General features: G+C 56.7%; 1 protein-coding gene across 8 annotated transcripts in view; it reads left to right on the top strand.

Annotated features, from left to right (window-relative positions):
• The window catches only part of OSBPL10 (oxysterol binding protein like 10), a 296,379-nt gene that overhangs the window by 247,924 nt on the left and 32,508 nt on the right, over positions 1–15,947 (top strand). For 6 of the 8 annotated variants that reach the window (XM_008266099.5, XM_002716244.6, XM_089331217.1 and 3 more), the window contains one exon: positions 7,635–7,784. The exons of 1 other annotated variant lie outside the window; for it this stretch is intronic. In XM_008266099.5, the coding sequence (XP_008264321.3) occupies positions 7,635–7,784 (150 nt within the window). Of the gene's footprint in view, positions 1–657; positions 2,260–7,634; positions 7,785–15,947 lie in introns of those variants that run through there. One more of the 8 variants, XM_089331219.1, reaches the window with a different exon arrangement.

Below are 15,947 nucleotides of genomic sequence, written 5' to 3'. Positions count from 1 at the left end.
CAGCCAGCTTCCCGTGGCCCATGCTGCTTGTGCAGCCCCAGAACCAGGGTGCAGTACGCCCGGCCCCTCGGCCCTGGCAGCTTCGCTTTCGGGACGCCTTGCTCCATCACTGGCCGTGCTGATGATTCGTGCTGGATTTGCTCACCAAGTGAATGCTGTAGAGCACCTGCCGCGGGGCTGGGCCTCTGCACCGTCTGGGACCCCTCCTGGATGTCCTCAGCGGGGAGCAGCTGATGCCACAGGGGCGGGCCGGCTCGCTCTGCAGCCTCTGGGCTCCCGCACGCTGGTCAATGGTGGGATCCCGGGCATGCTTAGAAGCCACGGCTGGGAGGCCCTCGCCACCCCCTCCCTGGGCTGCCACTGCTCCCTGCCGCTCCTCTGTGCTTGCTGTAGGTTGTATCACTCCTTGTTGATTCTTTGGTTGTTTGCTTTCATTTCGACTCTGGTTTCTAAGCAGATCCGTGGAAAATAAAGACATGCGGCTGTCACCCGTGAATGCACCCCCCACGTTTCTAAGGAGCGCCTGTTGAGTCCCCCCCGAATGTGACTGCCCCTGGTTATTCTGGCTGCTGACGAATGCCCCTCCCCCCGCCCCCAGAAGCGACTTCCTTCTGCCTTCCACGGCGCGTGTTTTACTTGGCATTAACCTTTCTGCAGGTCGGCCCCCTTGCTCAGGACGAGCCTGTGTCCTTCCGGTCTGTGAGAGCCAAGTGTGGTAAATGTGTGTGTATGTGTGGTTAGAGCAACCCAGCCAGCTCACCCTGGGAGGCGGCCGGAGCATTGTGACGTCAGCAGCAGCCAGCTCAGCACCTCCAAAATGGCAGCGGGGCCCTGCCCGCTGGGTGGTTGTGCCCGCGCTCGGACCTGCCCAGGATAAGACCAGCTTCTCCGTCAGGTTCGCCCTCGCCGTGGCCTCCTCGTCACACCTACCTCCAAATGGCCGGATAAGGTCCCCGAAAGACAGCGGGGGGCCTGCAAGGCGGAATCGGCCATCCGGCTTCGGCAGCGGCTCCACACAGAGGGCCAGGATCCATGTGCAGCGTCAGGGCCGAGGGCCATCGGCTGGCCAAGCCCCCGCGTCCGCGACCTCTGTCTCCGGCATGACTGCTGAGCAGAGCGGAGCGTCGGTGCCTTCCGCCAGGAGACTCTGCAGCGGCACAGATGGCCTGCTTCTGGAAACTTAGAGACGGGCAGCGGCGAGACGCTCGTGGACGCGGAACCCCACGGGTGCTAAGCCTGGGAAAGACAGTAGGTGATGCGGAGCGCCGTTTGCGTTCGTGTCTCTGTCCTCCGAGGAGACGCTTTGCCCTCCCAGTGGTGATGGCCTCGCCCTTGGGAGGCCCGCGATCGTAAGTGTCTTGTTAGCGAGTGGCCGACCAGACGGCTGAGGGCCACTCGCTGCACTGCCGCTGGCCGCCTTTGCATGCTCTAGCTCTCCTGATGGGATTGACACGCACCTGATGTTCACCTGCAGCTGGGCCAGTGTCCGTGACCTTGGGCTGTTCAATGGGGCTTCTTGGGATGTGAGATATTGCCAGCATGAAAGTACATGATGAGGATCAAGTAATGGTTGTGACAGTTTGGGGCAGCGTGCTGTAAATATTGACACGAGAAAGTGACTAGATTTTGGGGGGGTTCCCTATGTATCGGCAACAACAGTATTGGAACTGGAGGGAAAAGTGTGTTCAGTGGTTGGTCCCCGGACGCTTGCACGTCTCACTGTGGTCCCCTTGCTTGTCTCCTAGTAGTCATCATGCTTGTCCTTGTCTCTCCCATGTACCGACTTCTTCCACGTCTCAACCCTAGTGGCTGGTTGGCTTTGTTTGGAAGCCCCTGCCATCTCTCACTTGCTGGCAGAGCAGTTTCTATTGTCAGCCCCTAGCGATGGAAGCATCCCTGCCCTCCCTGCTGGCCGTCTCTGCCCCGCTGTCGCATGTCGTGTGCAGTTGCGGAATTGAGACGTACGTGCCATGGGGGGGCGTGGAGATGTGTCATTCCCAGCCCGGCCCCTCTGCCCTGCTGCTATGCGCCCCGAGTTTTTCTCACTGGAGGATATCTGAGGGTGGTGCTTGGGGGCTGCTCCCCCGCTGCCCGCCCCCTGTGGCCCTCAGAATCCCCTCACAGTTCCCCTAGCCGTTCTAGTCAGTTTCTCTCCATTCTGCGAGGGAGATATCCGGGGATGTTGAACTTGACATTCCACACACAGATGGTCTGGTACGGCTCGGTGCACCCAGAACCTGCTTGCTGCAGGGGGTCAGTGGGCGGGGAAAGCTGCCTGGCTTTCCGGGGGTGGGGGGGCGCTGCAGAGTTGGCTGGCGGAAGAGATTCTGATGCACCTGCTTAGGCTGGCTGTGGTGTCAAGTGGGTTTTGGAACAGTTGCAGATGACTTGAAATCCCCAGGTGGTGTTTCTGCCGAGGACGCCGTGTGTTAAACACCCCCCTGGGTGGCTTGTTTGCTTGGGCACGATTTGGCTGTAGGAGCCCGGCTTAATCCTCTTCCCAGCCTGTGGGAGACGGCAGGGCTCCGGCATGGGCGAGCTCCTCCTTGTAAAGGGAGAAAGCACCTGAGCAACTTGGCTGATGCGCCCACGTGGGCCTCGGTAACCAGTGAGGACGCCTCGGTAACCAGTGAGGACGCCTCAGTAACCAGTGAGGACGCCTCAGTAACCAGTGAGGACGCCTCAGTAACCAGTGAGGACGCCCCCCTTGGGTTAAGACATGGTTTAAGGGGCATCAAGCAGACTGAGCTGCCGGTGTGCACCCCCGCCGGCCCACAGCCAGGCCTTGGCCGAGAGAGAGGGCGTGATGCGTGTGCACCCTGTGAGGTGGGGACGGGGCGTCGGTTTGGGGGTGAAGGGGGTGGAATGGGGCCTGCAGTAAGGAAATGAGTGGCCTCTGCAGATCGATGTCTGTATCATGGTTTTTCCTGGAACTGACCCAAACTGGAGTTCAGTTGTATTGAATAATAAAAAAAAAATTAAGAATGTCAGCCTTGTTTGTAATTTTCATTTGTCTTGAAACATTAACAGTTCTGTTAAAAAACTGAGATTTGTGTCGAAAGCAAATCTCCATGACCTTCCTGCGGCAGTAACCCCTGGAGGAGACCAGTGAAGCCGTGTGAACCTGCCGCAAGCCGCGTGGGCTGCTGGGCGGGCAGTGCAGATGGGGGGGTGAGGAGTTCAGGGCGGGGTCACGCGTGCACCTGCTGTGACGCTCTGGGACCACAACGTTCGCATCCCAAGCACCGCTTCCTTCTGTGGTCTTGCCTGAGGTCAGCTGAGTGACCGAGGCCCTTCTAAGGGTCTGGGAGGGGCTGTGGGCCCTCTGTGCAGAACAAGGCCCAGATGCACAGTTTTTGCACTCAGTGTCTCGGATGGTGGCGGGTACTGGAAGGACTGTCCGTGGGGCCCAGGTCACCACTGGCCTGCCAATGACACTGTCCCCAAACCACAGCCTGCTGATGACACCGCTTTTCTCGTCTATCAAACCTTCACTCATTTCCCCCTGTACTTGCTGAAAGGCGTGAATTGCTTGATTTTTGTTCAAGCACCATACGCTTGGAACTGCTTGTATAGTAGAAGCATCGAATCATCACTCTTCTTTTTATTAAAAATGCTATTTTTTCCCAAAGCCTGGTTCTCTTGAGAACGTGTTCGAGTTCTGTTTCATGTTGAAGCTGGCGTGCATCTTTGTGGCTGGGCCGGCTCGTTTGCAGAGGGCTCCGGGGAAGGGGGATCTGAAGACTGCGTCAGGCTTCACAGTGTCCTGTGTTACGAAACCGTTTCTCACGTTCACGGTTCTTCTGAGACGGAGCAACACAGATGGGCCCTCTGATCAGCTCCAGGCCATGGTGAATGCTTTGTAAGGGCAAACTCGCAGATGTAGAGGTTGGGCGGGTGCAGGTCAGCCAGGAGGGAGACAGGAGGGCTTCGTAAGAAAGGGCAGGGCAAGGGAGCACGCGGTTGGCCTAGCGGTTAGGGTGCCTGTGCCCCAGCTCAGCTCTGGGTGTGACTCCTGGCCCCAGCTTCCTGCTATTGCAGACTTTAGGAGGCCGCGGCGATGGCTCGAGTAGCTGAGCCACGAGGGAGACCTGGACTTCGTTCTTGGCTCCTGGTCCCAGCCGCTGGAGGCATTGGCCAGAATCAGCAGATAAGAGATCTTTCTCTGTCTAGCTTTCACAAATAAAGTTCCAAGAGAGAGCTAGGGATGTGTGGGAAACTGTGGATCCGATTGTGGTAAATGACACTTAGAGTGGGTGACGCTTACCCCAGGATGGACGAACCCTGCCTGCTACAGGGGAAGGGGGTTCTTGTGCCTTTCAGATGCCACCAAAGCCTGGTCCCCCCACCCCCCCATCCTGTTCCTGCAGTGCCTGCTCATGGTGCAGGGCGGGGGCCGGGTAGATGGTGAGGGGACGCTTGGGTGCGGACAGATGGCATTGCCCTCTGACCTCTTCTAAAGGAGTGGGATGCTGCGTGCTCCCACCTTCCTCTGCATACACCCCCAGTTTGGGCCCATGGCGGGGAGCAGTTTCCTTTCTGCAGATGGACTGAGCCCCGGTGGGGTGGGGGTGGGGGCTGAAGTGGCCTCTGAGATGTTCACGTTTCGACTGTGGCGTAGGAGATTTCTTTACCAGTCCTACTATAAGGGGCACATGCTGGGTCCCAGTTCCAGGCCGGGGAGGGGGGACTTGCTGAGGGGCTGTTCGCAGGCCTCTCTGTGACCCTTCTTTCCTTGCGGGGGGCACTGTGGGGCCCCTGGGACTTTGGCCACTGGTCACTCCCAAGGAGCCGGCAGCTGCCCTGGGGCTCCAGCCTTAACTCCCTGTGCTGCATCCCGGGTTTTTCAGAGGGAGCGTCGGACACACAGAGGGTGTGGGTGTTGGTCTGGGATGCTGGGAGGCGTGGGGTGGGTTTGTGTTCCTGTCAGCGGGTGCACTTGGTATCGTGTGGAAGATTTCCTGGTTTCTGGAAGTCAGGGCCAGGCTGGGTTGAGTTTTCCAGCAAGGCACACGGCAGAGGGAGGGGTGTGAACAGGACACGCCCAGAGTGGCAGCAGGTGTGCACGACCGCCAGCTCCCTTGGGCACAGCTTGTGGGCAGTCGCATCCGCAGAGCAGGGCGCACTCTTGACTTATCCGGTTCATGATCAAGACGCTGTTTCAAACAGAAATAATTGCTCTTGATATGTAGCCGCAGGCCGGGCGTCCCCAATCCAAAAATCCAAAATCAGAAATGCACCCAAATCCGAAACATTTTGAGTGCCGCTGACCCGGTAGCACAAGGGCAAGATTGCACACCTGACCTCACGAGATGGAACACAGCCACAAGGCAGGTGCACTGGAAATATTCAGGCTCTGTACCGGGTGTACGTGAACCTCACACGACTTTCACTTTCAGACCTGGGCTCCTTCCCCAAGGTATCTCATTATTTTTAAGTCCGATAAAGATCTTATCCCAGGGCTAAGGGACTCTCAACCCGTGGCTCTTGGGCTGTGCCGTGTAAGGAGTCTGCAGCTGTTCTTGCCCCGTGGGGTGTATGCTGGCTGGTGGTTTGATTTCACTGGGTTTGGATTGTCCCTTTTCTTCCCAAAGCAGAATGCCCAGGCACTGCCTGCTCCCTGCCCAGCTGGCGCTGGGAAGAGGAGGGTCTGCTAGTTGAAATGACTGCCCCTCCCCTCCGCCCACCAGGAAGTCGCAGCATAGCACCATGGCCATAGGCAGGGAATGGCGTCTGCTGACTCCAGGGGCACCCAGTTGGAAGTGCAAGGTCCTGGTGAATTGAGGTTAAAGGTTCTGCCTTTAACACAGGCGTGGAGGGTGAGCCTGGAGGGGCAGGCGGGTCAGTGGGAGGCCCTGTCCATCCTAGCTTGAGCCATTTGGCCTCAGAGCCGTGGTGGCCTAGGCGGCGGCAGCAGCCTGTGCAGGACAGCAGAGGTGGTGTTGGTGGGATGGTGTGGAGGAGAGGCGGGGTGGTCTCAGGGCCACTGATGGGGCCACGGCCCCCTCTGTCCCTTGACGTCCCCTCGTGGAACCAGAGGAGCCCACAGCCCCCAGACTTCCCTCTGGGTAGGCTTCTCTGTGCAGCAGGTGTAGGTCCCCAAAGGTTTTCAGCCGATCCTGGCTGCACAGTCTGCCCCGTGGTCCGTGGTCCCCATGACTTCCCGTCTGTGGGGTCAGCCAATCACAGCTGAAAAATATTCAGGAAAAAAAAAAAAAAAAAACAGCCTAGGGCAGCGCTGAATGGGTCAGGATCTTCTGTTCTTGTCGCTCCCTGAACAGTGGAATGCAGCTGTGCACGTCACATTGGGTGTTAGAAGCAACACAGGGGGTTTAGAGTGTGCGGGAAGCTGTGCGTAGACTATGCTGTATTGTACATAAGGAACTCGGACATCAAGGGTTTTGGTGTCTGGGGGAGTAGGGGTGGGGTCCGGGCCTCTGTGGAGTCCCAGAGAGTGAAGCCCAAGGAGTGGGCCCTGGGCTTCGCCGAGGCCTCCCCAACCCAAGCCGCACTGGGCTGTTTTGCGGTGATTGGGAATAATCGGGGAATAAGTCGGTGAGAAATGGGTCAAGTTGTAAAGATGCCTGCCTCTGCAGGCGAAGGCATCCTTACCTCCTCCCCGGGGGTGCTGGCGAGGAAGGGACCAGAGGTGCTCAGCCAGACGGTACCCAACACCTTGATTGCTAAGGAACGTTTGTGTGACAGGGGAAGCCCCGATAGGAGGTGAGGTTAACCAGTGAGGTGACGATTAGTTCGGGTGGACACTTGGGCACGTGTGTCTCCTTTTCTATTTGCTGCCTGTAAGCTTCAGTTTGCTCTCGTACCTGTCACTGATAACTGGAAACAGACATAGTGTTCTGTGTGGAGTCCTGTTGCTTACCTATAAGCAGGTACCCGAAGACTGTGGGGGCATGCCGGGTGGTGGCACGGCTTGTTTGTTCCAATGATAGAATTCCTAGGACACCCAAGTCCTAGCCCAAGTCCTAGATGCTTGGGTATTGGGTATTGTGGGTATTGTGACTGACCCCACATTGTTTACTAACTTGCCTGCTTTCTGTACGGTTTGAAAACTGGGAATGCAGTGATGGCAATAATGAACTTGCACGGAGGAGAACCGGCCAGCAGGCCTCTCCACCGTGTGATCAGGGGTCCGGGGCTTCTCCTTAGCCATTGATTTTGCTTCCCTCCTTACATTAATGCCAGCCCAGAGGCTACATCTGCTGTCCTGACCCTGACGGGTTTGAGTAGATACAGTCTCCGAGTAAATTTTTCCATAAATAGATTTCTGGCAGTCCTGGAAGAATCCGGCTTCGATTTACCATCAGGAAGGTTGGCGTTAGGTACCAAGTGGCTGGGTTGTGCCGGTTAAGAGGAGGAGTTACCAGTAGTGGGCGGGGTTGAGGAGGCTCCTCCCTGTGTGCCCTTGGCTGGGAGCTTGCCTCATGGGGATGAGGGGGGTGCACAGTGTCAGAGCACGGGGCGAGCTTCTGCCCCGGGGCCATTGGCCTGGTTCCCAGGGAGGCCTCGTGGGGGCAGGCTTGGGTTCCCTGTGCCCTGGTTGAGCGTGTGCGTTCCTACGCTGGAGCTGCACCTTCTCTCGGACCTGCTGATCTTGACCGATGCTTCTATTTTAGCCAAACTCGGGCCCTGAATTGGTTCTGTCCGAGGATGAGAAGAGTGACAATGAGGACGAGGAAGAGGCAGAGCTGGGCGTCATGGAGGACCAGCGAAGCGTGATTCTGCATCTCATCTCGCAGCTCAAGCTCGGGATGGACTTGACCAAGGTAGGCCGGCCCACAGCGGCAGCGGCGGTGGTGGCAGCTCTGTGTTTATCTTCCACCTCTGACCTGGGCCTCTTCCTCTCACCTTCTCGCCGCAGTGCAACTGGGAGAAATAGAACTGCAAAAAGGCTGGTGTTGATTTCAGGTGCTTGGTGGAATTTGGGTGGCGGTTTTGATGCCCGTGCTCATCCTTAGCGTGGGAGAGCCTTGCCTTGGGTCTCGGGTGTGGCTGCTTCTCCACGGTGGCAGGGACAGCAGCAGAGAAACACGGGGGTGGTAAGGAGGAAGCTCAAAACAGGGGCTCCTCCTTCGGCGCTGTGTTCTGGAAGAGCTAGGAGGCAGCCTCCTGCAGAGATCACCCAGGCACAATGGCCACAGAGAGGAGGAGGGAGGACCAGGGTGGGCCAGGGGTGAGGCCGCTGCTTGCCCAGCCTCACAGCCTGCTGCCCACTGTCCTTAGCGGTCACTGCTTGTCCCCAGGGGGCAGCCTCGCTCGTGACCCAGATCTCATTGTCCAGCTGCAGCGGGTTGAGTGCAGCTGCCTCTTTCTCGTATTGAATTTTTTTTTTTTTTTTTTTTTTTAAGATTTATTGACTTGCAAGGCAGAGTTACAAAGAGCAAGGGAGAGACAGAAGGACCTTCCACCCACTTGTCTTGTTCACTCTTCAAATGGCCTCAACATCCGGGGCCAAGCCATGCTAAAGCCGGAGCTTGGAACTCCGTCTGGATCTCCCGCATGGGTGGCAAGGGGTGAAGCACTTGGGCCATCTTCTGCTGCTTTCTCAGGTGCATTTGCAGGGTCCTGGATTAGAAGTGGAGCGGCTGGGACTTGAACCATCACTCTCAAGGGGATGCTGGCATTGAAGGTGGCTGCTTAGCCTGCTGTGCCATAACACCAGCTCCCTAGGTGGGATTCTTCCTAAGGACCCTCACCAAGAGACCCCAGCATCCTAGCCGCTGATGTCACCTTGAAGGTCCCTCGTGCACCCCCCCCCAACACACACACACACACACACACACACACCCCTAAAGTCAGCAGCTTCACTCTGGAGGCGGGCTGGAGAGGTCTTTGTGGACATGGCCAAGAGGTTGTGTGGTGTTGTCAAGGGTGTGTGGGTGGTGGGAAGGGCTGGGCTTTGCAGTTGGGTCTGCCTGGTTCCACCTGCAGCCAGTGACTGGAGTCACGATGCCTCCCCTGGAGGGGACACTTAAAGCTACGAGGTTGCCCAGGGCCAAGCAGGGCCGGGCAGTGTTCTGTCGGTTCCCCTGGGAAGCCAGGCCTCCGGGCAGAGGCAGGGAGCGGGTTGAAGAGCTGAATTAGACCCAAGCTGAGGTTTTGTTTGATTGGTAACCCTGGAGGCGAGGGGTGGCAGAGCTGCTCAAAGGGGTGAGTGTAGGGTTGGGCTGTGGACTTGCGTTGGGTGTGGAGGGCCACGAGGCGTTCCATCCAAGGTCGAGGGGCTGGGGCCTGGAAGAAGAGGGCTGACTCACAGCGGGGAGGCGTGCGTGGACGTGAGATTGTGCAGTGCAGGAGCTGGCGGTGCCGTGAGCTCTGTGTGTAGCCTGTGTGGGTTCGTTGGGGGATTTAGCCAGAGCTACGAGGTTAGCGGTTCAGAGAGACCTCGTACGACAGCTGATTTTTGAGCTTTGCCAGAGGCCCAGCTGGTTTGAGAGAGCAGCTGGGAGTTTGGGGGAGGCAGATTGTGGTTGAAACAAGCACAGAGCAGAGCCGGCAGGGGCTGTTCTTGGGTAATGAGGTCCCTGATGTGGAGGTAGCCAATCTATATCTCATTCTTCAAGAACATGGCGAGATAGGATTCCTGCTTTCAGACAGACGCTTGCTGTTCACTGTGTGCAGTTCTTAAGAGAATGGCTTAAGTTGTTACTAGTCAGAGAAATACAAAAGCAAAATGATTGTGCACCCACTCCGTTTTACGCCTCCTGACTCAGCCACGGCGGAGCAGGATATACCTTGTCCCAGTGTGCACAGGGCAGGTGTGATGGCCTTGAAAGTCAGTTCCCACTGTAGAAGGCAGGCGTGGGCTGGTGTGGAACGTTGTGGGAGTGGTTCCTGAAGCTTCGCTGTGTTAAATGGAAATGTTGATGAATCTGTACAAAAGACGATGAGACACTGGAATTGTCTAGGGCGGGGCTTGGCAAACCAGTTCTCCCAAGGCCTGGGTAGGAAGAGCTCTGTGGGCCTCCCCCTGCCTGTCGCACTGTTGGACTCTGATTGCCTAGTAGTCGCCTCGTCCGTGACGGACAGGAGAGGGGCACAGCTTGTTCGAATAAGGCTAGTTGTGAAAACACGTGGGGCTGTGGGCCCTGTGTCATTGTCTGTTGACCCCCAGTGTAGAGACTCACTATAAGACGTGTGTGGGCCAGCGCCGCGGCTCACTAGGCTAATCCTCCGCCTGTGGCGCCAGCGCACCGGGTTCTAGTCCTGGTTGGAGCGCCGGTTCTATCCTGGTTGCTCCTCTTCCAGGCCAGCTCTCTGCTGTGGCCCAGGAGTGCAGTGGAGGATGGCCCAAGTGCTTGGGCCCTGCACCCCATGGGAGACCAGGAGGAGGAAGCACCTGGCTTCTAGCTTCGGATGGATGCAGCGCGCTGGCCGCGGCAGCCATTGGGAGGTGAACCAACGGCAAAGGAAGACCTTTCTCTCTGTCTCTCTCTCTCACTGTCCACTCTGCCTGTCAAAAAAAAAAAAGGTGTGTGTACTGCCCCTGGGTGTGGGAGGAGACCCTCAGTCCCTGTGCCCACTTAAGTGGACGTGCGACGTCCTGCTCGGCGTGTGCTGGGCGGTGGCCACGTGGTCCCTCTGCTTCGCCGTGTGGGAGAGCACGTCTTCGTGGCTGACAGAGCTGTGTTCCTGGCTTGAGCTTTCTCATTCGGCTGCGTTTCCAGAATGAACGTGAACGTCAGCACTATTCTGCTTACGCTCCTCCCTTTAAAGGGGAATTACTACGAAAAGGGTCGGAAGGCCTAGGGTGTGCCCTGAACGTGAACCCCACCGGGCAGACCTCCGGCCCCTGGGGTTGCTTCCCGGCCCTTTCCTGATGCCTGCAGCCCCTCCGCCCCTCCCCACAGCTTTTTCTTTTTTCTTTCTTTCCTTTTTTTTTTTTTTTTTTTTTGACAGGCAGAGTGGACAGTGAGAGAGAGAGACAGAGAGAAAGGTCTTCCTTTTTCCGTTGGTTCACCCTCCAATGGCCGCTGCGGCCAGCGCGCTGCACTGACCCGAAGCCAGGAGCCAGGTGCTTCCTCCTCCTGGTCTCCCATGGGGTGCAGGGCCCAAGGACTTGGGCCATCCTCCACTGCACTCCCAGGCCACAGCAGAGAACTGGCCTGGAAGAGGGGCAACCGGGACAGAATCCGGTGCCCCGACCGGGACTAGAACCTGGGGTGCCGGTGCCGCAGGTGGAGGATCAGGCTAGTGAGCTGAGGCACCGGCTCACAGCTTGTTTTTTATAGGTAGCCGGGCAAAGCCTGCTACCGCTCCTGGACGTTTGCCTTGTAACGGAAGGTGCAGGGGTGACCCGGCTTCTGGATGCCTGTGTCAGTGTGTGTCATGGGGGACATCTGTGCTGTCCCCAGGGTGCCGGCCATCCCACTCTTCGCTGGAGGGTTTGCATCAGCCAGGATGAACCGTCAGGCCCGTTGGCTGCAGGACGAATCCAGCATGGGCCCTGCCCGAGCACGGCTGTTTGATTCTCCGGCTCTCGCCTGTTTGCCTGTCGTGAATGGGGTCGCGGTGGCTGCTCAGGGTATCTGAGAGGACTGTACGAGCAGTGTGTGACCCTGGAGCTGGGCCCTGGCTCGGGGCTGGAGTGTTTCATTCTTTGTGCTTCTCTCGTTTGGCGCCATCGCCTCTCCCTTTCCTCTGAGCAGCTCTTGTAGTCGATGACCTCCAGAAGCGTCAGAGCTGGCCCCCGGGTTGCTGTGTCACTGGGGCGTCACTGGCGTTCAGCATTGTCACTGGAGTGTTACGGGCGCACCTGTGTCTTGTCTGCATTGTTCTCTGGTCTGCAAACGAGGTTCTTGGTCCCGGACCGTAACGTGTGTCAGCATCGAACAAGCGTTTCCCGCGTGCTAGGTACACACTGGGCTGACTTAACTCTGTTGTTGAATACTCCCAGCAAACCCACGCAGGTGCTGCACCCCTCCCGCATTGTACAGCCGAGGAAGGTGGGTCTTACGGGGTGAACTTGCCAACAGCTGAACCTTGGGCTCACAACTGATTCCCACTGCAAGCCGAGGTTTGCAACGTTGAAGGAATGTAGGGATGGATCCGATGCGTGTATCTGTGTGTAGTAAATGTCGTCTTGGGGAAAAAAGAAAGAGACCTTCCATAGACTGCGTTCTTTCTCCGCTTGTTTTGTTTTTTAAAGATTAGTTTATCTGAAAGGCAGAGGGACAAAGATACAGGGAGAGGAGAGACAGGGAGAGAAGAAAAGATCTTGTATCCACTGGTTCACTCCCCACATGGCGGCAACAGCCAGGCTGGGCCAGGCGGAAGCCAGGAGCCTGGAACTCCATCTGGTCTCCCACGTGGGTGGCAGGAGCCCAGGCACTTGGGCCGTCTTCTGCTTTCCCAGGCGCATTAGTAGGGAGCTGGATCGGAAGTGGAGTGTCCAGGACTCAAACTGGCGCTGCAGTATTGGATGTTGGTATCACAAGTAGTAGCTAGATCTGCTGAGCCACAATGCTGGGCTCCTAGCTTTTTTTTTTTTTTTTTTTTTTTTAAGGTTGGCTTTTTGCATTCTCGCCCTGGGTTCCTTTAAGTATTACACAAATTCGCCTTGGCAGGTGGTGGCTGCTCCCTCGGCTCCCTTGCCCGGGGCGCGTTGCCAGTCTGAGAATGGAACATCATGCAAATGACCCCCAAGGTGATGAACTGATGTTTCTTTGAAGAAAACCGCACCTGCGCAGGCACCCTCTGTGCTCCGTGTTGTGGGGCAGGGCCCATCACTCTTCCTGGGTGTCCTTGGCCTTCCCAATGGGGGCATCAATGATTCTAGCTTTCTGAGGGCCCAGCCTGAAGATGAGCTCTTTACTTCTGGACTGATGCGACTTTCAATGCAATTAATTACGCTCGGAGTCCCTCGTGCAGGTCCTCTGCTCTCTCCATTCCCCCAGAGTACTTCATTGTCTCAATTATGTTAATGGGGGAAGAGGCAGTCCTTATTGATGGCCCGATAAATCTGCAGCCGTGATTTCGGGCCATGTGGCTGCCATCAGTCTGAACAGCTGGGCCATCGCTCACCCTCTGTCGGAGGCAGACAGCCCAATTAGTACTCTCCACTCCTTGGTTCTCCATCGCTAGCATCCACCGGCCAAGGAAGAGGTGATTGAGGGACTGATTCACAAAGGCGCACGTGCGTATGCACACACACACACACACACACACACACACTAAAAGGAAAAGAGGTTGCATGAGCAGAAAGCAGAGAGACCAGACCCAGAAATCCGTTCATGAGCAGCAGGGCACCTTGTCCGAGCACTCAGGTGCTACGTCTCGTGTGCTGCGCTAACACGGCCACCCCAGCCCCTTCGGCTGTGGCTTGCCGGGCATCCCGCATGTCTGTGGCTCTGGCCGAGCCACAGGGCACACTCAGCAGGTCGGGCTTGCCCTGGGCTCTGAGCTCCCCTTTGCCACGGCTGCACTGTCGGCAGGGCTGGCTTGGGAAGTGGACAGGTTCTCAGGGGTTGCATCCCCAGAGGGTCTTTGGTTTTCTTTCATTTTTATTTTATTTATTTTATTTCGGATGTTTTGCCATCTGTGCTACCCCTGCAAGAATAGTACCGTGGACTTCTGTGGCGTAGCAGGTTAAGCTGCCACCTGTGACCCTAGGCACTTGTTTTAGATCCGGCTAGTCCACTTCCAATCCAGCTCCCTGCTAATGCACCTGGGAAAGCAGTAGGAGATGGCTCAAGTGCTTGGGCCCCTGCCACCCACGTGGGAGACCCAGAAGAAGCTCCTGGCTTCAGCTTAGCCCAGCACTGGTCATTGGGGCCATCTGGAGAGGGAACCGGCAAATGGAAGATTCATTCTCTCTCTCTCTCTCTCTCTCTCCCCCATCTCTCTGTCACCCTGACTTTCAAAATAATTTTTTAAACAGAATAGTACAGTGGATTTCTGCATATTCATCTCCTTTCTGGCCAATCATTACAATTCTGCCTCTTTTCTTCTCTCTCCTTTCCTCTTCTGCCACTCTCTCTCCTCCCCACCTCCCTCCAGCACCCACACACCTGTGTGTGTCTGTGCACACGTTTGGTTTTCGATGGGCAGGTTCGCCGTGCTTTGCACACATCAGCACCATTGTCTCCTAAGTACAGGGATGGTCTGCACATGTCATCACACTCAGGGAGCCTAACGTCGATACGACACACTTTCCCTGTACCTAGAGTTTCCCAAGCAGTCTTCGCAATGCCCTTTGTGGCTGTGGGTTTGAAACCCAGCATGCAGTCCACCTTGTGAGATGTGCGGTTCTCGGATCTTTCCGGTCTCCTTTGATCCCCTCCTCCTCTTTCTTGTGTGGCACTGCTGGTTGAAGGAGCAGGCTGGGCTTTGGCAGACCATTCCTCACGGTGGATTTGCTTTGCCCCTGTGGTTGGAGCCACGGGAGTGTGGACAACCTGGAGTGAGCCTCTCTTCCCTCGGATGGAGAAGGTGGTGCTGCCTTCCTGCTGGGCTGTTGCTTCCTTCTGGGTCCCCAGGAGCCTTTTTCTTTTTTCAAAAAGATTTGTTTACTTGAGAGGCAGAGTCACAGACAGAGGGAGGGAGGTCTTCTATCTGCTGGTTCACTCCCCAGATGGCTACAGCCGTCAGCTGGGTGGATCTGAAGCCAGGAGCTGTGGGGAGCAACTCGGACTAGACTGTTACTGGAATTAAGACTTATTCTATGCATCTGCTTTCCCACAATATGGCGCTGAGAAGGGAGTAACAGCTTCTACACAGCTGCCTCCAGTTCAACCAATAAACTGTAGGACCTGCTCCTGATTGGAGGAGAGCAGCGTACTCGGCATGTGGGTAGCAGAGTTGGGATTGGCGGAAGAGGACTATAAAGGAGGAGAGAGACAACATGCACCAGGAACATCTAAGGGGAACACCTGTGCAGCCCCCGAGAGAGCCGGCCGGCGGTGTGCCGCTCCCCCGCGGAAGTGGGGAAAGTGGCAGGGGGAACCGCCCTTCCACGGAGGTGGAAGGGTCGGTAGCCAACCCGGGAAGAACCAGCAGCAAACCCGGGAAGGGCCGAGCAGACCAAAGAACAGCGCAGGGTCCTGTGTCGTTCCTCCGCGAAGAGGGGGAGTGACATAATGGTGCCGTGACTCGGATATGAAGCCTAGGCAGGGTTTAGTGTCGTTCCTCCACGAAGAGGGGGAGCTACAAGGAGCCAGGAGCTTCTTCTGGGTCTCTCATGTGGGTGCAGGGGCTCAAGCACTTGGACCATCCTCCATGGCTTTTTCCAGGCCATTTGCAGGGAGCCGGATCAGAAGTGGAGCAGCCGGGACTTGAACTGGTGCCTGTGTGGATGCTGGCGCTGCAGGCAGCAGCTGAGCCCACTGCGCCACAGCGCCAGCCCCTCTGTGAGCATCTCTGTGCATCAGGCTCTGCTTTCTGGTTGGTTGTCCCAGAAAACATGGTTCTGTAATAAACTGGATCGTGTCTAAGCTGCCTACAACACACCTCAGCCTGGAGGTGCCCTAGGTTGCTCCTGAGTGTTCTGGGTTTCTTTTGTTGTTTGTCTTAAATACATATTTATTTATTTTAGAGATTTTATTTATTTGAAAGGCAGAGTTAGACTGACAGCGGTCTTCCATCCACTGGCTCACTCCCCAAATGGCTACAATGGTCAGAGCTGGGCCTATCCAAAGCTTCTTTCAGGTCTCCCACATGGGTGCAGGGGCCCAAGGACTTGGGCCATCTTCTACTGCTTTCCCAGGCCACAGCAGAGAGCTAGATCGGAAGTGGAGCAGCCAGGACTTGAACCGGCACCCAAATGGGATGCTGGCACTACAGGTGGTGGCTTGACCTGCTGCACCACAGTGCTGGCCCCACGTTTTTTATTTATTAAAAGGCAGAGAGCAAGTGAGAGAGATCTTCCATCTGCTGATTCATTCCCCAAATGCCCACAACAGCCAGGGCTCGGCTGGGCTGAAGTCAAGAGC

Source organism: Oryctolagus cuniculus, chromosome 4 (genome assembly GCF_051225735.1).
Source record: "Oryctolagus cuniculus isolate XC-2025 breed Fujian yellow rabbit chromosome 4, ASM5122573v1, whole genome shotgun sequence".
NCBI lineage: Eukaryota > Metazoa > Chordata > Mammalia > Lagomorpha > Leporidae > Oryctolagus > Oryctolagus cuniculus.
The sequence above is the reverse complement of the archived record's forward strand: the minus strand, read 5'-3'. Positions and strand labels throughout refer to the sequence as shown.